Source organism: Amblyraja radiata, chromosome 28 (assembly GCF_010909765.2).
Source record: "Amblyraja radiata isolate CabotCenter1 chromosome 28, sAmbRad1.1.pri, whole genome shotgun sequence".
Classification (NCBI taxonomy): domain Eukaryota; kingdom Metazoa; phylum Chordata; class Chondrichthyes; order Rajiformes; family Rajidae; genus Amblyraja; species Amblyraja radiata.
In genome coordinates, this window is record NC_045983.1 from 11,722,274 (window position 1) to 11,739,544 (window position 17,271).

The following is a 17,271-nucleotide window of genomic DNA, read 5'->3' on the forward strand; positions in this document are numbered from 1 at the left end:
CTGGGGAGGGGAGGGGAGGTGTTGGAAATATTCCAGGTAAATTTGAATGCAGGATGAAAATTGATGGTGAAGTTGATGAAGTCCATGAGTTCTGCATGGGTGCAGGAGGTAGCACTGATGCAGTCATCAATGTAACGGAGATAGAGTTCTAAGCTAGACCTCTTTATTTCTAACTGCCGGTGTGATATCAACCGTCTCAACTTTTCCAGTCCCCTCACCTGCCCTAAACTCACCCCCTCTGAATGTACAGTCCTTCGCTCACTCTGCAGCAGAAAACCTAAAATTATAATCAAACCCGCCGACATGGGAGGTGCTGTGGTGACCTGGTGCGCTGACCTCTCTGCTGAGGCCAGGCGACACCTCTTCCTACCTATCCTTGGACCATGATCCCACAGACGAGCACCAGGCCTTAATCTCACAAACAATTTCTGATTTCATCACTTCTAGCTGTCTGCCTTCCACAGCCTCCAACCTTATCGTTTCCCAGCCCCCCACAGCCCGGTTTTACCGTCTCCCCAAAATCCACAAACACAACTGCCCTGGCAGACCCATTGTTTCTGCCTGCTGCTGTCCCACAAAAATGATTTCCACGTACCTCAACTTCATTCTATCCCCCCCGGTTCAACCTCTCCCGATTTATGTCCAAGATACCTCGCATTCCCTTCGTCTCTTTAATGACTTCCGCTTTCCGAGCCCCCACTCCCTCATCTTTACTATGGACTTCAGTCACTCTACATCCCCCACCAGGAAGGCCTTAAAGCTCTCCGTTTCTTCCTCGACCGCAGAACCATCCAATTTCCCTCTACTAACACTCTACTCCGCCGAGCACAGCTGGTCTTCACCCTCACCGACTTCTTCATTGACTCCTCCCACTTCCTCCAAGTCCAAGGCATAGCTAAGAACACCCGCATGGGTCCCAGCTGTGCCTGCCTCTTTTCAGGATACGTTGAACGATCCCTGTTCCAGGCGTACACTGGCCCTATTCCTGAACTCTCCCGCTGAGCTACTCCAACTTTTTGTGTGCATCTTTGGTTTAAACCAGCATCTGCAGTTCCTTCTTGCATATACTTTCACTAATTCGGATGATGTGCTCTTTTATAAGATTAAGCTTGAAATCATGTGATGTAGCTTTTTTACTGACCATGTAGGGAATTTGGGTCAGGCAGAGTTCAATTGTCTGTGAGGGAGCCATACAAATTGGAAGATACTTTGACATTTGAGGCTGCAGCACTTGCTTTTGAGGGTTTACATTTGTAAAAACATAACATGCAACCTGTGATCAATGCCATGTTTTGTTGTTGCTGTTGAACTGCTCATTTTTTAGTTTTTTACCTAGTTTTTTTTAGGTTTGTACGGTTTTAAAATACTAGTTTGCTAATGCTATTGTAACATTTATTGTTGATCCTAATAGAAAAATAAATAAATAAATAAATAAATAAATATATGTGTGTGTGTGTGTGTATATATATATATATGTAAAATACATTTTTAACTGTTTGTCTTCATGGATGTTGATTCATGAATCAGGGGAGGAAATTTTGACTAGTTGTCTTATAACTTTATGAGCATTTAGAAGCCTGCACCATTTTTAAGAGATCTGAATTTACTTAAATTAGACATGCCATTCAATTGAGCTTCTCATGAGGGCATAAACATAACGCAAATAATGCTTTTCCATAATGAACAGGATGCTGATCAAATGCTTTAGTTTAACGGTACAGCTTTGAAATGGGCTCTTTGGCCCACAGAGTCCCCAGAGACCGTCAATCACCCTTTCACAGCAGTTCTCTGTTATCCTACTTTCTCATCCACTCCCTGCACGTTGGGGGAAATTTTACAAAGGCTAATTAACCTATGAGCCCACACATGTTTTGGATGTGGGAGGAAACTAGAGCATCTGGAGGAAACCCACACAGTCGCAGGGAGAATGTGCCAACTCCACACAGACAGCATCTGAGATTAGGATCAAACCCGGGTCTCTGGGTCCCGACCCCCTCCTTCTCAACGCTCCTGCCTGTGCTGACCCGGGCCAGACTCCCCACACGCTGTGAAAGGAACTCTCCCTCTAATTGGTCTCTTGAACTAGTATTTTTATTACTCTTTTATAATTCCTTATTATTATTATTTTTGAGCATGAGAAATTCTATGTCCTGCCAGCCTTTTATCAAAATTTAGCAACTCAAAATGGGGGAAGGTGCATCTTCATTGCCGGGAAATACGGTAACTTCCAGTTTTTATGCAATTCTGTGGAATTAATGTATGTACAAAATGATGGTGAGAGCCTTAGTAGAAATATTTCTTGATCTCCTGTGCATATTTGTGTTTCCAAGTTCCATCTTGCCAATTCATGCTGGTCTTCATTTCCTGCAGACTGGAGCTGCTTACTCGGTCGTCGCACTTTGCAGTCCCTCAGCCGGCATCTAAAGGAGACATGCAGGATGTGTGGTATTTCTGCAGCTGATTCTCCAAGCATACTTAGTGCTTGCTTGGTTGCAATGGAACCACAGGGCTCATTTGTGATCATGCCTGGTAAGAATTGTTCAGAGAATGTATTGATATATAAATTAATGATTTATTTTAGATTGGTTGCATGCTGATGTAATTTTACACGGGTATGATTTTGATTAAGCTGCTGACAGTAGATATTATTTTCAGATTGGAGGTAGTCTTTGATGCTATCTCTTTAGAGAGTATAAGATAATAACAATGTTTGTAGATGGTGAAACTTTCCCCTTGACAGATTAAAGCTAATACATCTTTTAAATAATATGACTATTATGGGCGACTGAGGAGACTACCCACGACCATACAGGCGACATTCCGGCGACATGTCGTATGATCGTGAGTAGTCGCCCAAAGAGTCGTACCTTGTTCGGGTCGCCGCTGGATTTTCAACATGTTGAAAAAGTTGCGTAAGTGGGACAGGCCCATTAACGTAACAAAGCACTTTAGTTTTTAGTTGAGGATCCACCTCAACACTTTTAGATCCTATCATATTGCAAAAAGTTGAAGAATATAACTGGATTGACAGTGCATGCAAATAATCGATTGATATAGTTGGGTAAAATTCTGTAGCATTTTTAAGTAAATGCATTTACATATGTGCAAGCACTAGCAAGCTTTGACAGGGTAAAAGAAGGTCCATGCCACTACCCTCTGTAATACTGAGTGAGAAAATGCATGTCTGGTCTAAATTATTATATATTATAAATGGAAATGTTAAATAAATAACTAGTATTATAGAACAAAATTTGTTGTCAAAATATCTTGATGATATTGTTTCCGAATTAACTGTTGAACAGCTGTTGACTGTTAATGGAAGCTGCATTTATGATTATCTGGGAAGCAGGAGTAACTTGCGTGATGACGTGTTTGATGTCTATGGGTGAATGTTGGCCAGGATGTAAGGAGAGTTTTCTACTCCTTCAAATAGCATAACAGAATCTTCAAAGTTATATGTGGTACATTGAGATGGGTGCATCATTTATTGGTTCTTAAGCTTTTCTAGTCTGAATAATTGAAACCAGGGGTTCAAGTATTCACGAGATGAATATGTTGCAGGCTAATTACAAAACAAATTTTACATTTTAGAGTGCTGCTGTGAATCATGTGAGCCATTTAATTCCATTAAAAAGCATGTTATTGTGAATGAAAGGTCCTTACCCTGAAGCCACTAGCAATACTGTTACTTTGTGATGAATTGTCGAAGACTTAACAGAAAGTTTTCATCTTCAAATGTTGGTTTAAGACTGTTTTCTGTTGGTGCAGACTCTGTGTCCGTGGGATCAGTGTTTGGCCGTGGTACATCTCTCAACATGCAGACTTCACAGCTGAGCACACCGCAGGATACATCATGCACACACATTCTGGTGTTTCCAACCTCGGCAATGGTGCAGGTGCAAACTGGGAACTACGAAATAAATGTTGGTTAGTGCTGTCTGTTTTCTCTTACCATGCATTTTCAAGTTTTTCATTGTTTTAATTGGCAAATTATTTCTCATTCTTGATTTGGTTTTGTTTGTTTATGGAATGTTTGGTGACTTCTCCATTGGACGGTAACATAGTTGGTGAAACCGTTGCCATTTAAAAAATGAAAATGAATTAGAGCTGGTTTGTAATTTTTAAATGTTCTCTGCTTCATTTACCTAATTAGCAGCTGAGCTGAACAAAAACAGGAAGTCCCTGGATTCATAGTATGATCCTTGTTAGCATATCTTGGGTAGGATAACTGTAGAAACATAGACAGAAAAATAGGTGCAGGAGTATGCCATTCGGCCCTTTGAGCCAGCACCACCATTCAATATGATCATGGCTGATCATCTAAAATCAGTACCACGTTCCTGCTTTTTCCCCATATCCCTTGATTCCTTTAGCCCTAAGAACTAAATCTAACTCTCTCTTGAAATGCTACACAAGGTAAGGAAGTCTTGCTCGGTTTATTGCCCTTGGTTAGCATGCAACGAAAAGCCTTTCACTGTACCTCGGCACACGTGACAATAACTAAACCAGATGCCCTTGAAAATCAACTTGATTTTCTCCTCCTGCTGGAAATATGTGTATGAATACTGGGATACATTTTTTTCCTGGTGTGTATAATTGAAGAATAATAGTTTCACTGGAATCAATAATTGGCACAACAGTGAAAATATCCAGTAGGTTTCATCAGAGGGAAAGGCTCTATCTGAACTATTAAAAGCACAAGGATAAAAGGGATGAAACAGAATTTGGGATTGAAGTTTGACGTGGTCTAAGGATGGAAAAATTCAGTCCCTATTTTTAATAACCAAGCTGCCTACATGGTTGATTATTTGCTAACTCACTCATTCTTTGAATGGTTACTAAAATGCATTACTAGAGAAAAACAGGAAATGCAGGAAAAACTCAGTAGGTCATGCAGCATCCTGTGAAAAGGGAAACGGATAACGTTTCAAATCGAAGACCGTTCAACAGAAATCTAAACATGAGTTCTCATGATAACTTGAAACATTAGCTGTTTCTCTTTCTGTACTTGTTGCCTGCAAAAAACAAGACATTAATGCAAATCACAGTTTTGAAAAAAGTCCATGTTGGTGCAAGGTAGCTGAGGTAGGGTTAGGGTTGTACAAGTTGGTTTCTGGCCCTGATGGTTGTAGGAAAGCAGCTGTTCCTGAACCTTGTGGTGTAGGACTTCAAGCTTCCATACCTCTTGCCTGATAATAGCAGCGAGAAGAGGGCATTGCCAGGATGGTGGAGATCATTGTTGATAGGTGCTGCCCTCATGTAGATGTTTTCAATGGTGATTGATGCAGTGGGCTGAGTCGATCACACTCTGCAGCCTCTTGTGGATTGGAATTACCGAACCCGGCCATGATGCAAACATATTCTGATGATTGGGGTATCTTGGAGATTGCCCTGGTAACAATTATTGTTTGTTCATTTGTGTTACTATGTCCTGTTCAGCCATGATATGCTGTGGTAGAATATATTTATCCCACGCTTGTTTGTGGGGTCTGTTTTTTCTGACTTCAGTCGTTATTAGTTGGGACCGCATGGGAAAAATGTAGTCATGTCAAATTTCTGGCAACTGAACTAGTCTAATTTAGTGTTGATTGCCACGTTGGAAGATGGGAAAAATGTGTTCATTTAAAAAAAAAATATGCTCCACTATTCTTATAATTTATTTGAATTTGCAGAGGAATTCGGGATCTTTGAATTACTGGAAGCAGAAGATGATCTAATAATTAACTTGCCAACATCTCCACCCACACCACCGGCACATTCACCAGGTTCGCATTATCCACACGGCGGCGATACAAGCAAGGTAAACCATGTGGTATCTACCTCTGCATTAAACATAAATTCCAAATGATACTTCAGTAAATCTCCTCCCAAGTCACAGTAGAGCTATTTGCTACATTCATCATGATTCATCATTAATAAGTATTTATTAATAACTCAAAGTTTCTACTTTGTAGGGAAACGCTTTCCACTTATTGATTACTTTTTTGTGAAGTAATTTCCTTGCCTCAATGCTAAGTCTGTTAATTTGACCTTGTGCCACTTAGTTTAATTTATTGTCTATTGTCACATATACCGAGGTACAGTGAAAAGCTTTTGTTGCATGCTATCCAGTCAACAGAAAGACAATACACTATTACAATCGATCCATTTATAGTGTATAGATACATGATAAGGGAACAACGTTTAGTGCAAGGTAAAGCCAGGAAAATTCAATCAAAGATAGTCCGAGGATCACCAAAGAGGTAGATAGTAGTTCAGCACTGCTCTCTGAACTACTATCTACCTCTTTGGTGACCCGCAGACTATCATTGATCGGACTTTGCTGGCATTTTGCTGTCTTTCTGCTGACTGGATAACTTGCAACAAAAGCTTTTCACTGTACCTACATTTTGTGACAATAAACAATGAACTAAATTAAGTGGTACAAGGTCAAATTAGCAGACTTAGCATTGAGGCAAGGAAATGACATCACAAAAAAAACTTGCCCTGTCGTGGATGAGTTTGTATTAATAAACTGAATATCAGACAATAAATATGTCACTAGATTTTCTTTGGGATTCCTAGTAATTGTCCCAAATTCCATATCTGTCCCCCACTGAACCCAGTCTGTCTTTGTTTTCTGTGTATCTGTGATGTGCCCTGACATTTATCACACCACCAGAGCATTGTAACAGCTGCCAAACTCCAGCATGATTCATTTGCCCTGGGCGGAATTTAAGTTAACTGGAAATCTTTGAAAATATGTTAACAAAGAACTGTTGCGTATCTGCCAAGAATTGAACTCCCTTCCAAGCATCTTTTATTAAATGCCCATTTATTTACCTATGTTTGATCGTTCTTTTGTATCATTTGTGACTTTTCACAGCAAGTTGTTTCCTTCAAATGTGCTATATGGGATGTTTCCAACTTAAAAAAAAATTTTTAGTTATCTAACAAGCATTTGTTTCATTCCTTTTTTAATGTTTTTAGATGGGTTTTTAGATGTTTTTAAATGTAGATGGGTTGCAAATGTAAATGCAGAGAACACCAAAATTGTGGGAGTAATAAACAGTGAAAAAGGCTGTCAAACGATGCAGCAGGATATAAATCAGTTACAGATATGGGGGGAGGAGAAGTTACAGATGGAATTTAATTTAGGCAAGTGTGTAATGTTGTACTTTGAGAGAGTAGGGGGAAAGTGCACAGTTAATGACTTTTACCAGCATTGATGTACCGAGGGATCTTGGGGTCCAAGTCGATAGCTCCCAGAAGGTAACAACGCAAGTAGATAGACCGGTAAAAAACATGTGTAGGAAAGAACTGCAGATGCTGGTTTAAATCAAAGGTAGACACAAAATGCTGGATTAAGTCAGCGGGATAGGCAGCATCGTGTCAGGTCGAGTCTGAAGAAGGGCCTCGACCCAAAACGTCACCCATTCTTTCTCTCCAGAGATGCTGTCTGTCCCGCTGAGTTACTCCAGCATTTTGTGTCTACCTCTGGTAAAGAACATGTTTGGTATGCTTGCCTCATATCTCGGGGCATTAAATGTAAGGATCATGTAGCAGTATTATAACACTTTGGTTAGGCTGCATTTGGAGTATTGTGTGCAGGTCTGGTTGCCACATTAAACCAAGAATGTCGAGGATTTAGGGAAGGTGCAGAAGAGGTACCAGTGTTCCCTGGATTAGACGATATTAGCTACAGTGCCCCCCATAATGTTTGGGACAAAGACCCGTCATTTATTTATTTGCCTCTGTACTCCACAATTTGAGATTTGTAATAGAATAAAATCACATGTGGTTAAAGTGCACATTGTCAGATTTTAATGAAGGCCAATTTTATACATTTTGGTTTCACCATGTAGAAATTACAGCTGTGTTTATACATAGTTCCCCCCATTTCAGGGCACCATAATGTTTGGGACACATGGCTTCACAGGTGATTGTAATTGTTCAGGTGTGTTTAATTGCCTCTTTAATGCAGGTATAAGAGAGCTCTCAGCACCTAATCTTTCCTCCAGTCTTTCCATCACCTTTGGAAACGTTTAGTGCTGTTTATCAACTTGAGGACCAAGGTTGTGCCAATGAAAGTCAAAGAAGCCATTATGAGACTGAGAAATAAGAATAAAACTGTTAGAGACATCAGCCAAACCTTAGGCTTACCAAAATCAACTGTTTGGAACATCATTAAGAAGAAAGAGAGCACTGGTGAGCTTACTAATTGCAAAGGGACTGGCAGGCCAACGAAGACCTCCACAGCTGATGACAGAAGAATTCTCTCTATAATAAATAAAAATCCCCAAACACCTGTCCGACAGATCAGAAACACTCTTCAGGAGTCAGGTGTGGCTTTGTCAATGACCACTGTCCGCAGAAGACTTCATGAACAGAAATACAGAGGCTACACTGCACGATGCAAACCATTGGTTAGTCGCAAACATGGATGGCCAGGTTACAGTTTGGCAAGAAGTACTTAAAAGAGAAACCACAGTTCTGGAAAAAGGTCTTGTGGACAGATGAGAGGAAGATTAACTTATATCAGAGTGATGGCTATAGAAAGGTAGGGAGGATCATTCTACAGCAAGACAATAATCCCAAACATACTGCTAAAGCAACAAAGGAGTTTTTCAAAGCTAAAAAATGGTCAATTCTTGAGTGGTCAATCACCCGATCTGAACCCAATTGAGCATGACTTTTATATGCTGAAGGGAAAACTGATGGGGACTAGCCCCCAAAACAAGCATAAGCTAAAGATGGCTGCAATACAGGCCTGGCAGAACATCACCAGAGAAGACACCCAGCAACTGGTGATGTCCATGAATTGCAGACTTCAAGCAGTCATTGCATGCAAAGGATATGCAACAAAATACTAAACATGGCTACTTTCATTTACATAACATTGCTGTGTCTCAAAAATTATGGTGCCCTGAAATGGGGGTACTATGTATAAACACTGCTGTAATTTCTACATGGTGAAACCGAAATGTATAAAAATGGCCTTTATTAAAATCTGACTGTGCACTTTAACCACATGTATTTTTTTCTATTGCAAATCTCAAATTGTGGAGTACAGAGGCAAATAAATAAATGATGGGTCTTTGTCCCAAACATTATGGAGGGCACTGTTTAAGGAAGGATTGGATATAATTAAATTGTTTTGTCTGGACCTTCTGAGGTAGAGGGGAAACCTGTTAGAAACACACACAATTATCAGAGGCATGGGTAGGATAGACACTGGATCCTATATTCCCAGGGAGGAAATGTCATTAATTAGAGGCATAGCTGTTAGGTGAGAGTGGGAGAGTTTAAAGGGGATGTGCGAGGTATGTTTTTCACTCGGAGAGTGGTGGATGCTTGGAACGTGCTGCTAGGGATGGTAGTGGAAGCTAATATGATAGTGACATATAAGAGGCTCTTAGATAGCCACATGGACGTGCAAGGAATGGAAGGATATGATTCCATGTAGACAGAAGGGATTTCTTTACTTTAACATCATGTTTGCCACAGACATTGTAGGCCGAAGAGCCTGTTCTGTGCCTGACTGTTCTATGTTACTTCATCGTACCTCCGAAAACTATGACCTCTTAATTAGAAGGACAAGTGAACATGGAAGAATCCTCATTTCTTCAACATTCATTCCTTTCCAATGTATTCCATTCACGGTTGTTGTTCCACTTGTTACCAAATAGTCAAGACCCTCTCTTACTAACAGCTTGAGGAAGTAACTCTGCACCAGGGGCCAAAATGGTTCAAGAGGATAGCCCAAAATACCCTCTCTCTCTCGGGCAACTAACCATTTAGTCTTTCAAGGGAAAAGACTGTGCATATGCAACATTCTCCCTGCCAGAGGTTAGATTGAAAGAAAGGACTATTCTAAGTGATGTAGGGTGGATGTGCTCAGCTACCACAATTAACCTGCTGGAATTATCATGACTAAGTTTTTGTTTTAACTGTTTCAGGGACAGTGCACGGATCGTCAAGAATCTCATGACGAGGTAACCATTTTGCAGCAGCCCCTGGCACTAGGATATTTTGTCTCGACAGCTAAGGCTGGGCCACTTCCCGATTGGTTTTGGTCAGCCTGTCCTCAAGCACAGAACCAATGTCCACTTTTTCTCAAGGTACGTCAGGTCATTATTTGTGTGTGTTTTCAGGAATACTGCAGAGTGTTTGAAAATTATTAAGATTCCTGTGTAGGAAATTACTATTGCACCTTGCTAATTGCTCAGACTGGTTTGTACGGAGCAACACGTTTTGAAGAATCTGGCTCTGGTTGATTGCGTATTTAAGCACTGGATGTTGGATTACCAGGCATGTGCTTCTCTGGTGGAACACACGCTTCTGGTAACAAGTTCTGCACATAACTAATGTTGGTTTTAATGTTTTTCACACACTAATATTTACTGTTCTAAAAAACTTTGGAACTAAACCTGGTAAAAAAAAATATCAGCTTTTGTATTGGAGAATTGCCAGAATGGTGTCGTAAAAGAGCTCAGTTTTTCCCCCCCAAAGTCCCAGTCGCTGCTGTTTATCTCTCTCAACATCTATGACAGTTGTTGCGGCCGCTTTACTTTTACTGTAAGCATTTCTGTTGCTGGCAGTCAGCACAGGAGAAAGAACAGCACCTTGCCCAATCAGCAAATGTCGACGGTGGAGGGATGCAGCTAATGCTGATTTTTAATGTTTATTAATATTTCTAATTACATTTGGGGCAAGTAATGAGTGAAAGGAGTACATTTTGCTGAAATCTAATTAATTTGGTAACTTCAGGAGAGATTTACCAGCTGTAGCTTTGTGCCAGGACATTGTAACTGCCAATAAAAACTGCTGCCATCTACTGGCAGATGAGGTACAGCAGTACTGTATTGCGTTGGACCTCCTGTACATTTCTCAATTCACTGGTGTAAATATTTTGGTTTTCAGGCCTCCTTGCACCTCCATGTGCCTTCAGTGCATTCAGATGAATTGCTCCATAGTAAGCACTCCCACCCACTTGATTCAAACCAAACCTCTGATGTGCTCAGGTAAGGATCAGCACGTTATTCTGAAAATTCTGTTTTGCAAGATTGATGTACAATCAGATTTTTTTTGTTAAGTTTAAAACAAAATATTAGCTCCTTAAGCAGGGAAAAAAAATAATTTCAATTTTACACTGATGCCTTTTTAATACGATTTATATGTGACGATCGCTATTTGGGAGTCACACAAAACTGGTAGACAACCAAAAAAATATGAATCAACCTGCAAGTTCCCATTAATGTTTTGAACAATGTTGTATCCACGTTCCACTGAAGCTGATAGTCACATTTCTGATTTTCAGCATGTTAATTCTGAACAACTAATGTGGTTGTCTGCACACAGGACTGTGTTCTCGTAGTATTGTTATGTATGTATTTATAGTTTGTGCCCAGCTGCAATTGTTAATTCTATTGCTTTAGCAACAGCATTAACATTATCGTGAAGTGCTGGCATGTTATCTACCTTGTAAATGATATTGTTTTAATTTTTGTTGTAGACGCTGTTTCAAATTGTAAAATTCTTTCCAATGGCAGGTTTGTTCTCGAACAGTACAACGCTCTTTCTTGGCTGACCTGTGACCCTGCCACTCAGGACCGCCGCTCCTGCCTCCCTGTTCATTTTGTGGTGCTGACGCAGCTGTACAACTTCATCACAAGCATGTTGTAGACCAGGCAAAAGAGCTGCCATGGATTCAAAGCTAACTCTTGGAAAAGGGATGTCGTTTGAGAGCGTCATTGAGAGCAGGATTCTGTGGGAAGGGAAACGGACATTACTCAAGGAAAACATGGAGGGATTCATGAAATTGTGTCTGAGGGACCCCAGGGTGTCCCCCTTAATTGCTTGATGGGTTTTAAAGCCACAGGCAGTTATCCAAAAATGCCTGCATCTTAATTTATTGTAAGTTTTTAAATGTTGTATAAATTGTCTTATATTTTGTATTTTTTTTAATTTTTCAGGAAGGTTTATATTACCTTCAGGCTTTAAAGCATTTGTTGTACTAAAATATCTATAATCGTCTTAAGAGTTTGCAGTAGGTTGCTATAAAGTCAGGAGCGAGAGCAGCAAATATCTATTGGCTCAATGTACATTTTAGTAGGGGCAGGAGTTAGTGTTGACCACACCTTGTCTGTGGTGAAAACGCAGCAAAGCTGTGGATGCAGAGTACTTGTACAGTAAATAAAGTATGTTCACTGTGTTTATAACTAAAAAGGACATCTTAAGCATTTCCTATCATGCATTTTGAAGCCAGGGCTAAATGGGGAGGTGTATGGGGGAGGGGGGGTGGGGGGGGGGGGAGGGGGGAAGAGGGACGGAGTTTTTGACAGGTAACAGGACTGAGGAGAGAATTCTCTAGCTGGATCAGTTCCTGCCACCTGCCTATTTGTATATATAAAACAAAATCAGTAACTTTAATTTGTTACGACTGTATAAAAAAAGAAAAAAATGTGCAGAATGGTAACTAAATTTTGTAGCAACATAATTTTCCAAAATTGAATCAATGCAAAGCAGGTGTGTTGGTCTGTTGTAGTGTTAAGGTTTCTAGGCCCCAGACTTTTATCATTGTCTGAACTTTATGATGACTTTAGAGAATGGACCGCTTGACTGATCCAGGTACTGTCTTTGTAAAAATTTCATCCGTATGCTTTCTTGTTTTGGTCCTGCATTTATTATGGTGATGACACCTGATACTTTAACACCAACTCTACGACTTCATTATTTAACTTTTGTATGAAATGTCATTTTTCCATTGTTAATTCATTACCGCAGAAGTTTTAAAATTTGGAATACTGAAAGTTATTGGGACATCTAGAACCTTTATAAAGCTTCAGCATTCAATTGTGGGTAACATAGATTAAAATACATTGCTTCTCAGGTGACACAGTGAGTTGGAAATATAGGGCGAGAAGGTGGATGACTTGAGATTTACCTCGTATGCCCTTGCACCTCTTCATTTCCTCTTGTGTTACATTTTCTTTGAAAAGTAAATTTTTTCAATGTTAATCTCTGGTCAAATTGCGATGTAGACACAGTGCCTTTTTTCTAAACAACTTAATTCCATTTTTATACAATCACAAGGTAATAAGATCAAAAGGGTCAAATATAATAAACGGCATAAATAGTTTGAAACTAAACTAAATGGTGATTTTTTTGGCTGGGGAAGCTAAATCTAAAACCAACTCCAGAGGTTTGTTACCTGTAATATAATTTGGGGGAAGAAATTCTGATTTTTTCTCAGTCAATCTCCCATAGTCTTGAACAGATTAACTAGAGACCAGTGGTAGGTTGACAGGATGGATGGGATGGGGCACGGGGAAATAACTGAACTATGCTATGCAAATATAATTTGGTCTCATTTAAAAAAAATTTGTTCTTTTTTTGTGTGCATATTTTACCGTTATAAATGTCTGACCCCATATAAAATCGACTGTTTAAGTGTACAGATGGTAATTGGGCTCTTGCCAGTGGTGACACACGAGTATTTCCACTTGGGTAGAGTTATAATTACAGCCAAATAAATCTGAGTAATTCCTCATAAATAATTCACAGGAAGTATGTGTTGTGAACATGTGGCTGTGGTACAAACACTACCATGTAGTTACTGTACAGATTGTAATCGCTAGAGAATGTATTCATTTCGGCAGTAATGATATACCAGCTTTGAAATTAAATTTCAAATTCAAACAGGTATATAAATATGCCACCAGAAACCATAGAACAAGAACTTCCCATTTAAGTGAGAGTCTGCTGCAGGAATATGTAATTAAGAGGTGCTGATCAAATTTTGCTTCACTTTATAAGCAATTTTTGGACAATTTTTCTGAAAGGATTAATTTGCCAGGAGTAGTGTATGGTGAAGATGCCATGATCCGGTGATTTCAGAAAGTTGTTGATTAAATTTTTTGTGGAATTTGATTAAACCTGTTCACTTCAAAGCCGGAATATATGAGAGCACATCTTTGCTAACGCAAGCAAATTCGGTACATTAAGTAACTCCTTGAAACCCTGAATAGCACTTTATGCTGTTTAATCCTAGGAAACCATAAGTTTTGGAAGACACCTGAAACTTGAAGCCTTTTACATCCTACTATTTAGGCTGCATAAAAGAATATAAAAATATCAACTAATATGTTTAACATAAAAAGCCATTGATTAATTTGGTGCTATAATTACTAAATCTTGCTGTAAAATACACGCAGTAAGTAGAGGAAGTTAGTTATTGGGTTTTTTTGTAAATAAAAAATCTGCAGCCAATAATGCTATTGCAACTTGAAGTAGCTGAGACTTTTAAGATATAATTGAGGCAGGAGATTCACAAGAATATATGTATAAAAACATACAATAATAATCTTGTCCCAAAACTACATTGGATTGGTACTTAAAGTTGTTATAGTTCAAACTCCCAGCCTTAGATGAACATTTCAGGCTTGAGCCACATCTGACTTTGAATACACTTTGCTTCACTCGAGCATTTACTTTTTGTTATTGATTGAGGCCTAGTACAACAGAAAACATGTATGTTTTTGAAGGATACGAGGGAACCATTGGCTGATTTTTAATTGTTTGGCCCCTCTGCAGAGCTGTAGGTGAGTGGTCCCAGAGAAAGCATAGTCCAGACTGGTCCTGAATGAAACAGGACATCAAAGGTGTGAATGCTTGATGAATTTATGATTGAGCTTACACTGATCTTATTTCCAAAATGTTCTGTGTTCAGAGTATAATGATCAATTTGTGTGTTGTTAATCCTAGTAAATACTGTAAACCCTTAATAGTAAATAAACCCAATAACCATAATGGAAGATGCAGGCATGCAGGCATGCAATTCAACACTGAATTTTTGCCACATTTTCATATTCCGTTTGTAAATTGAATCATGTTTCATGTTTTGGAATATAGACCTCCTATGGATAGAGTATATTTTATAAAACAATCATTGCTTTTATAGGAAACCAATGCTCTTCTAAATAGCGAAACTTCACTGGACATGTCTCCATTGTTTTCTGTTCTTCAACCCAGCCTGTCTATGCTGACCATCAGGCCTAATCCACATGCCTGCATTAATTCCAATTCCTTATATGCTCTGCTCATTAAACTATCTGTACAGATGCTTCTTAAACTTAAATGTTGCTGTTCGTGCCTCCATCACCTAATTTGGCAGCTCGTTCCAGATACCAACTACTCTTTATGTGGAAAAAAAATCATCCCTCAGATCTATTTCTTATCTCCCTGCAAGTCCTACACATTGTAATTTCCATGTTGTGGAAATAAAGAGCAGACCAACCATCCCCTTCCCCAATCCACCTTGGTTACATATTTATAAGGGACAAAATTAAGGTTTTTGAATACAGTGATCGTCTTGCTTAATTAATACAGTGTATTGGCCCATAAGTCTAGAACAGCGATAAGCTATTGATGACTGAACATGTTCTTAGGACACAGTGACATTGAAGAATTGTAACATTCGCACAATTCTTTGCTTAAAAAGAATAAAGCAACCTAAAACCACTAAATAAAAACTATCTTTCTTCCTCTTCCATCAATCAGTTTTTAAACCCCAGCCATTTAATTCCGTGGAAACAATCAATTGATAAATTGCTCAGAGTAACTAGTGCAATACACCCCAAATGCTGTACTTTCACTCACATCACCCCTAAAGGTGATGGGGAACACAGTACAGAATGAACAATGTGGTACTAAACTGAACCTGGTACGTCTGATTAGGGAGTTGTGGCTGCTTGCATTTTGATTACTCTTTGGAGAGAATCAGAGGATGTAAGTGAATCAACTTTACTGACTCTCTGTAATTTCTCTACTGACTGTGTTTGCTTTTTACAATTATGTTGCTCGACTTGGTCCAAACCTAATTTTTTCTATTCTAAAATATTAAATATGTTGGTAAAGGGTTGTTTGCAAAACAACAAAAAGAAATTAGAATTGTTTGCTGTCAAATTTCAGTTTTTTACTTTTGTAACAGGCAACTGAGTTTAGTGAAACTATTACTATTAAGATTAGTTTTTTTTTAAACTGAAATATATTCTTTATCTACATATCCCTGCCTGACTCCTATTACATTTATATTCAGTGGTGTTCTTGAAACCTGGTGCATATGCATAATCTGGTGGTTATATCATAGTGTTAAGTAGGAAAGGATATTTTTACTAAATGGATGCATGGAGTTGTACAATAGTGCAGGCCTTCTACTGTTACCCACAGTTTATTGCTAAGTTTATTCTCCAATATGGAGAACAGCAATCATTTTAACTGGGTTGTCATGATCTAAGGTATGAATGCCTGCAAAAAATGCTTTTCTGGATATTTCCAGCAGCTTCACAATGTATGATCCCCACGGGAATCAGTTCAGTTCTTTCCTGACTTAATAGTCATTCTCAAGCCAGATCTGAAAGTGGTCCATTCGATTGTGCAAACACTAGCAATCCCAGTGCTTTGATAATGCATTGCTTCAAAGTTTTTTTTTGTCTTATTTAAATTTCATAATTTAATCTTTTTGTCAAAATATTTATAGATTTTTGAGCTGAAATTGCAGTAGATTTAAAAAAACTCAAAATTTTATTAATTGTTGAATTTTACAGAGTTGATGCCTTGCTTATTTTTAAAGAGATAAAATATCGGGAGAACAATGTCATGTTTTGCTGAACAGTTGGTTGCCTGTAACAGCTGGGCAAGCAGTGATGAAACCCCAGACGTAGTGAGGACTGGTCCATTTTTTCCTTGGTGTCCTGTTTTGGTATAAAACATCCTGCTTGCAAAGCTGCAATTGTACTTCCTTATGAGTCTTTGAATGAATTATGAACAAATTTTAGTCTGGAGATCGTGGCAAACACTAAAAGCTACATACAGTCCAAAAAAGCTTAAAGTACAAATTATGGTTGAATTGTTGAAAAGGTTTATACTTTTTAAACATTTTCAGATGAAAATAAATAATTTATTCATAATGCTGGTGTGACCCTATTTTGTGTTATTTACTTATCACTATCCAGATTTGAATAGGCCCAGTAGGTGGAGTTTACAGGTCTGATAGCAGTCCTGCTGGTTTGTTTTGATCTAAAGAGAAAATACCTCAGTCAGACGGATTACTTGGATGAAATAATTACTGAATCAGTCCGAGTGACAATGGGTTAGTAGAACTGGAGCAGCTATTTGCTCCTCAAGCCAGTCCCACCATTCAAAGCAATCATGGCTGATCTATGACCTGACTCCATATACCTTTACCTCCATTATCCTTGAAAGCTTTTGTTCCCAAAATCAATTTAACTG

The 17,271-nt window shown here is 38.9% G+C and overlaps 1 protein-coding gene across 2 annotated transcripts in view; it reads left to right on the plus strand.

The window, feature by feature from the left end:
* Positions 1 to 16,949, plus strand: part of med13 (mediator complex subunit 13) — a 170,582-nt gene extending 153,633 nt beyond the window's left edge. For both annotated transcript variants that reach the window (XM_033045798.1, XM_033045799.1), the window contains exons 26-31: positions 2,371 to 2,529; positions 3,769 to 3,927; positions 5,673 to 5,800; positions 9,939 to 10,100; positions 10,903 to 11,003; positions 11,532 to 16,949. In XM_033045798.1, the coding sequence (XP_032901689.1) occupies positions 2,371 to 2,529; positions 3,769 to 3,927; positions 5,673 to 5,800; positions 9,939 to 10,100; positions 10,903 to 11,003; positions 11,532 to 11,664 (842 nt within the window). In that variant the 3' untranslated portion in view covers positions 11,665 to 16,949. The remainder of the gene's footprint in view (positions 1 to 2,370; positions 2,530 to 3,768; positions 3,928 to 5,672; positions 5,801 to 9,938; positions 10,101 to 10,902; positions 11,004 to 11,531) is intronic.
* The last annotated feature ends 322 nt before the right edge of the window (positions 16,950 to 17,271 follow it).